Below are 7,649 nucleotides of genomic sequence, written 5' to 3' on the forward strand. Positions count from 1 at the left end.
AATCTTATTATAGTTAAAGCATTTAAAGGGTGCTTACCTTCATACTTACTTCCAATTGGACCTTTAGGTATTTTCCTTGCAAATAGTGCTTCAAATTCTTCAAGTTCTCTTGCATAAAAGTCTTTCCAATTAGACTTTTCAAATGATGATGTAGATGATGTTGATGCCTTAAAAGCTAAATCAATCTTTATAGTAGCAACAAGACCAAATTCCTCAATTTCAAAAGCTGAAAGTTTTCCAATCAATATATCTCTAGTTACTGATGTATTAGGCATTGTTCTCAACTCATTTATAGCAATAACTTTCATTTTGTAAGTCAGTGGAAATCCTCTTAAAACTTTTGAAACAATTTCATCTTCACTTAAGGTTCCTCCACAACATTTAATACCCAAAACAATTTCATTTACTCTTTCCATAAAAGTAGAAATCCTTTCATCTTCTTCCATTTTCATATTTTCATACCTGACCCGGAAGCTTTCAAGTTTTGCAATTTTGACTGTGGAATCTCCTTCATTCAATGTTTCCAAATGGTCCCAAATAGCTCTAGCAGTAGATCTATCAGATAATCCCATGATTTTCTAATCTGATAATGCGCTCAAAAGTGTTTCCCTTGCTTTGCAATCATTTTCCTCATCTTTAGCCAAGTCAGGTGGATTAGGTTGACTTTGAGTAGGAGTAGTATAGCCATTCTTTGCAACATCCCAGATGTCCTTTCCAATGCAATTTAGATGTGTCTCCATCCTGATCTTCCATATGTCATAGTTGGTTCTATCAAGTTTAGGATTGTCCTTCCTGAAATAGTTAGAAGACATTGGATCTCCTCAAGTTGTTAAACTTTTGCAAAAAGAGGACTAAGCTCTAATACCAATTGTTAGGTCCTGGAGACAACTGAGAGGAGGGGGGGGTGAATTAGTTGTCTAATAAATTCAAACCAAAAACTACTTAACCAACCTTAATGCTTAATATCGGTAAACTAAACTTTATACCGGTAGACAATTTATCAGTTAAATGCAGTACCGGTAAAGATGAATGCATGAAACAAAAAGACAATAACATCCACAACACATAACACCAATATTTGTACATGGAAACCTTGTAAGGGGAAAAACCATGGTGGGAAACCTTACCCACAATAAGATGATACTACAGCAGATAGTATGTGTATACAAATGGGGTCTTCACATGCAAAAAGGCCAAGCGCCTAGAGCTCACTGCTCAAACACAAATAGGAGTCACATTGACTACAATTGGATGGTTAAATCCAATAATGACTGCTCAAAATAGCATCTTCATATGCTATATTTAGTACCAGTTTAGTTTTGATATGCCTTCACAAAACCTTCCTTAAACCTTCAAATGATGTCTGTGTGTATAGCTCTGCGTATTCTCGCATATACCGAGTTACAACCCTTTTCACATTCGCATATCGATCTTACAAATAAGATCTTACATATATATCATAACCTAAGACCAATTTTAGTAGGTCGGCTCTAAAAGATATTACAGAAAAATCAATTACAAATAAAACAATAACTAATGCAATATCCAATGCATGATGTCAGCTCAATGCATTTACAATAACAACAAAATCGTCTCTATAGCATGTCGTGCTGATTTGGAATAGATAAACCTGCCGGTAACAACAAATATGTAAACACGAATATACCAATGAATAAATCTTCAAGACAAAGTGTCCAGATGATGTCTTCATCATAACCAAGTGTTTTTGATATCATTCCAAGTGCCAGTGAACAATATATCATGCTAGTGTACCAGATACCGATGACTGTGCATTAGTCACTTTGCTTGTCAGTGAACATTGCCAGTTCTCCAAATGCCAGAGTTGATAAGTGTTAATAGGTGTTGACATCAATGACAAAACCATATCAACATATCCAAAATACCAATAGAGCCTTGCTAGACATAGGTTCATAATTTTGATCATGCTTAGAAGTAGTGCCTTGTTTCTATTTAGGTGAGTCATTAGGATCTTCAATTTCAATGACACCATTATCAAGGAGCTCTTGAATCTTATGTTTATTTTGTCTATGATATGCACAATAGCTACTCAAAAATTTACATCCTCGTGGGGTTGTGTTAGGCAATGAAATAAGATTGTGCATAAGAAGCTCTTTCAAAGATGACTCAATAGATTGTCCCAAAGGTGTAAATTGTCCATCTCAGGAAAATTTGGAGGAAATGTCTTGTTTTCATGGTGAAGGAGTCATGTGATCTTTCTTGAGGTCTAGCTTTTGATTTTGAATATTTTTGTTCCACCTTATATAGTCATTTTAGCATTCCTTGAAGTTTGTCACTCTTGATATCGTGAATTTGTCTCTCAAAAGGAGTCATTTATTCATTTTGTTGGACTTGAATATCATATATTTCTCTCTTGAGATCTTGAATTTTTTGGGCCAAGGTAGACCTGGGATAATGTATGAGACTCTAGATGGAATGCAAACCCTAAAAATGTAGACTCAACTATATGATAGGATACTTATGATATGAGGCTCTAAATGAGGTACTAATGACTAATGGTAAACCTAGTTTGATAAAATGCAAGGATTCAAGGCAACTCTAGGTCTAAAGGAAATTGTGATGCAAGGTGTTACTTGTGCTATGATGGATAGACACAAGGAAAAGTGATCAAGAGAGGTGTGCTAAGTAGGAGATGATGAACTCCAAGTGGACTACCCAACTCAAAGATGCTAAAATGTTCCCTAACTCAAGGATGATGTGCCTCAAGTGATATAGGAGGATTCATAACCAATGTTTGTTTCAAGACCTTTAAAGAGAGACCTAAAGGAAATTCGAAGACTTGTTTAACCAATGAATAAGTGCAAGGACTGAATATGCAATGAGATGAAGCAATCTAAAGGATGAAAAGACTAAAGATGTGATGCAAGGACTGAATGTATGATTGAATGGGATGATCTAAATATGAAAGGACTAGGTATCACTAAGTGAGATATGCAAGAATGAAAGGTGAGACTAGGTGGAGACTATGCAAGGACCTAAAAAGATCAAAACTGCAAAATGATATCTCAAGAGATTTGAAATGGTTGTTTTGAGAACATAGGTTCAATGTTTCAATGACAATGTTGTTTTGCAATGTGGATGAATACTTGAAATCTTAGACCAAGGTTTTTGAAAAAATGTTTCAATTTCAAGTGTGGTGTTGATTGTGAAATGTTCTTGTTTTTTTTTCACACACTCATAAAAAACATGGTGGATAGAATGTTTGTTTGATTTTAAACAATTATAAGGTTGGTCGGGACAATACTTGTTGAATTCCCTTGCAATAAAATACAACATTCAATGAGATAGTTAGAAACTTGGTAGCACTGGCTCCACTCCACGACACTCACTTCTTTGGGCATACCAAGCTTCAAATGTATGGGTCATTAATTCCCAAGAAATTTACTATCTTGAATTGAAGAGCACATGAGGGGTATCTTCAACATGCATGTGTCACAATGCTTGAGTCAACAAATAGAAGGCACAAAGGGGTGTAGTCAAGGAATCCGTTGAAGTGACCGTAAATAGCAATGTTTTCCACTACGTTAAAGGAGGCCTCCTAGCCTATAGAGGTTACACTCTATAGGTTTTTACATGCCATGCAGACACTAAGGGAGACATGATGCTATTATAAGAACATATAACACTCGTTGCTTGTATCTTTCATCATAAACACATTTGTTTATAGTGGCTTGGAAGGGATTGGATTTTTCCTATTGACATTAGAGTCATTCCCTCTCACTTGGCCTTAAGGGCTTTTTGGGAGGCTGACCCTCTAAAAGGTAAAACAAAAAGAGCCTATTGCTCAAGACACAAAAGAAACTGGTTAAGTTTTAGAGAACCAATTGAAGTGTTTTCCATACTAAAAAGATAATTGGTTTAAAAATCAAGTCTTCATCAAACTTCCTACCCCAAATATCTTTAGTTGTTTCAAGATATTGTCTTCAACACACGAGAATGGATACCTTGATAAACTTATAAGGCATTGAGAGGGGGGTGAATTAGTGCAAGCAAAAACAATATAAATCTGATCACCACTTTAACCAACTTAAAAAACAATATGCATGCAATAAATATAAGCACATAAACAAACATCCAATAAAGCATGCAACTCATAACACAATGATTTTCACGTGGAAACCCAAATGGAAAAAACCATGGTGGGAATTAGTACCCACAAAGATCAACTATTTGCAGTATAGAGATATGACTGGTTAAGGTCATACAACTGCTCTGTTAGGAGCACACTCAGTTAAGAGTGTATTATCCTAGTTAAGAGCTATTACAATAAGGCTTGTTAGGACCAGCCCTATTAGGAGCTACCCAGCTAAGGGATTTCAAAAAACAAGCTAATGTGTCACCTAGTTAGAGGATTTAAACCTTTGGACCTGTTAGGATCCTACCGCACCCTGTTAGGAGTGACCTTGTGAGAGGATTTTCTTACTGTAACTGTTAGGGAATATCAAGCTTAATTGATTTCCATATATCACCTCTATGTCTGATTAGATCCATGTCATTTCTGATTCTAACATCGACTAAACATCAGTATAGAGTTTCACCTTCCACTTCACAATCAAATTCTCATTCTAGATCCTTCATCTGACACATCATCACACAATATTCATCTTTTATAGACAACTTTGTTAAGTTGGCTAATACCCTTGGAACAATTTCCTAGGATTGATGTATCTGGTCAATCTTGCTCAACACACTTTACTCATGTCGGCAACACACATTATAACTCAAAAATATAAAATTATGTCTACTTGTTTACCGATCTAAGTAACTTTTCTCTATTGGTTAATTGTTCTTCCTGATTGACTTCTCATTACATCATAACTCAGTCATTCCATCAAACCTGCTGATGCGGTTCCAGTCATAGAATCCTACCAATGTCATGAACATACATTCCAAAGTGTAACACTTAACTCTTCACTGATATTTTGTACCGATCGCTTGAACATGGCACTGTTCCTGTTTACCAATTTGCTGTCATGTTTACCAATTCACTATTTAACTGCTTCCACTACTAGTTAGGCTTTACCGGTTGGACTAAATGTCTTAGATGACTAGAAAAACATGGTTGCCATCAATGAAAACACAAAACAATTCATCATTCAACCTATTACATCATATCATCATCAAGCCAACAATCTCCCCCTTTAGCATTGATGGCAACACTTAGGAGATTTTTTTGGTTTAAGTGTCACATTACAAAATTATGACTCATGACTCAAATACATACAAAACTCCCCCTTAGAACTTACATGTGTTTACAAAATTTTAACTGACCAATACTACTCCCCCTTTGACAATAATGATAAAGGTAAGCAAATACATGAAAAATATGAGTACAATATATCAAAATTTGCATTACCAAAATATATTGGATTTCAAAAGTTTACAATAATTACATTTTGAGAAAAATGTCTGCAAAGTTAGACTTCAAAACTTTCAAATCATTTTCCCAAGTCTCCAAAAGAGTTGATGTAATCTCTATATGTGTTTGGATCTAGTATGCAAGTTCCTCCATAGCATCAAGTGTGCTCATCTCCGGTGTAGCCAAAATTGCCCATGTTTCCTTATAACCTCTCTACAAAATTTGTAACTTGGGGATTAAGTGAGTCTATAACTCCTATAGTGATGATGTCCTCTTTACCTGCTCTGCCTCATATGCCTTAAGCTTTTGTTGTATGCAAATAACCACTCCACCAAAATAGTTGCTGAATCACTTAAGGGGTTAAATGATTCACTCAAAACTTTCATCTCATGTTGCTCTTCTTTCTTCTTCTTATCAATGTCATCCAAAAATAATTAAAAGTTGCAAATAGTAGATAGTATTTTATCTCCGGTTTGCAATGCTTCCTTAATCTGCTCCTTGTTCATAGAAAGACCTACTATGTCTCTATCAATATCCTTCATCAATTGTTCAGTTCTCCTCTTCTCATATTCCTTTTCCACATTATTAATTGTAGAGATTCTTCAAGGCTCTTCATCTACTAACCTATTTATGTGACCAAAAGGTTTAATTTCTTAATGGGAGTGGAAAGATTGTCAATTTTTGTCTCTGATAACAGATTTGACAAAATATCAATTGCAAACTATATGGTTTGTGCCTCTTTCCTCTGAGCTTTCATAATTTTCTTGTGTTCCTTATATTGCATGGCAGATGCAATCTCCATTAGCTTAGTAGGACTCATCATATCCATATTGATTGGTCCTTCAATGGATATAGTGTCATCATCCTCATCATCATCGATTGTCTTCTTTGATGTTAATGATCGGGAGTTCACTTTCCGTACTTGCTTCTCTTCCTCCTTTTCTTCTTCCTTATGCATCTCTACATCCTTCTCCAATTCCTTCTTTTCTACATTCTCCTCTATTTTCTCTTCATCTTTCTCCTTTTCCTTGTCCTTCACTGGTAGTGTAGTGGTTTGTACATCTTTTGTTTGTGTAATCACTGGTGGCTCTTGTGCTTCTGCGGACTCAATGGTTTGAGCATTATCTTTTTGGTCATTCATTGGTTGCTCTATCATTTCTTCATATATGTTTTCTTCATCTTTCTTCTCTTCTTTTGTTTTCTTCTTTAGGAATAAGTCCTAAGAACTTCTTCAAAATTTGCTCAGTTTTAGCATGTAAGAACTTCTTCAAAATTTGCTCAGTTTCAGCATGTACAGATTGAGATTCACCAATTAACAATCTTGTCAACCTTTTCTTTGTAATAAATAATGCCCTTGTCTTAGAAATAATTTCTTGAATATCCTTCCTAGAGATCTTGGGTTGCAAGCGCATCAATACAAACTCAATTAATTCTTTGTCCTGCTTTATAGCAGTTTTCCATCTTGCTTCCAATTATTGTATAAAGAATCAGGTTTTAAACCTTGCAACTCAATCAATGCTTTAATATACTTATTCATAAAACAAACAATAGTATCTTCGATTTGCATTTTATCATCTTCACCAAAATTGTTATAATGTCTCTTTACATCAGTCAAAATACCATAATTTCATTTTTTCTCCAAAATCTTTTCAAGTGAAGTGAGTTTACTTACTAGTTGTTTTATAGATTTCACAATAGGATATCCAACCACTTTGTATTTCTTCCCACTGGCTCTTAATTCCTTCTTCTCACCTTCAGAATCTATATCTTCTTCCTCAACAGTCTCAAGAGTCCTTTGTGCTTGTTGTCTCTTCCTTTTCTTGTACACTTCTTTCACTTTGGGTGCTTCGGGATTAGCCTCCTTAGGTTTTCTTCTAATCTGAATCTTAGGAGTAGGAGGGGGCTTCTCATTCACAATTGTACTTCTTGTTTGTCTACCAGTGCTGGTACCGATTGACACACTAGAGGATTCAACTTTCCTTGCTTCAAATTTTTCTCTAGCCTCTGCAATCGTCTCTTTTGTAAATCCTTGTTCAACTACAAATTGTTTAACTCTTTTCTGACTTTCTTTGCAATAACTGGTTTGGCCAACTCTGAATGTACCTCAATATATTTCTCTTTAAAGGTTCCAAACCTGGTTGCACTTGGATCTACCAGTGTAGGTAGAAGATGATCATCATAGGCAATCAAAAGATCAACTTCTACCTCATAACCCATGGGCATCACCCATGATGTCCTAGGTTCTACTACC

General features: G+C 35.4%; 1 protein-coding gene across 1 annotated transcript; it reads right to left on the reverse strand.

Moving 5' to 3' along the window:
* Window positions 1–6,119: 6,119 nt before the first annotated feature.
* LOC131073591 (uncharacterized) lies at window positions 6,120–6,554 on the reverse strand. Its single transcript, XM_058010052.2, has one exon. The coding sequence runs from the start codon at window positions 6,552–6,554 to the stop codon at window positions 6,120–6,122; it is 435 nt and encodes a 144-aa protein (XP_057866035.2).
* Between the last annotated feature and the right edge of the window lie 1,095 nt (window positions 6,555–7,649).

This window comes from Cryptomeria japonica, chromosome 11, assembly GCF_030272615.1.
Source record: "Cryptomeria japonica chromosome 11, Sugi_1.0, whole genome shotgun sequence".
NCBI classification, from domain to species: domain Eukaryota; kingdom Viridiplantae; phylum Streptophyta; class Pinopsida; order Cupressales; family Cupressaceae; genus Cryptomeria; species Cryptomeria japonica.

Coding starts and splice junctions, on each gene's coding strand:
- LOC131073591 (XM_058010052.2), bottom strand. CDS start 6,554: ATGATAGAGCAACCAATGAATGACCAAAAAGATAATGCTCAAACCATT.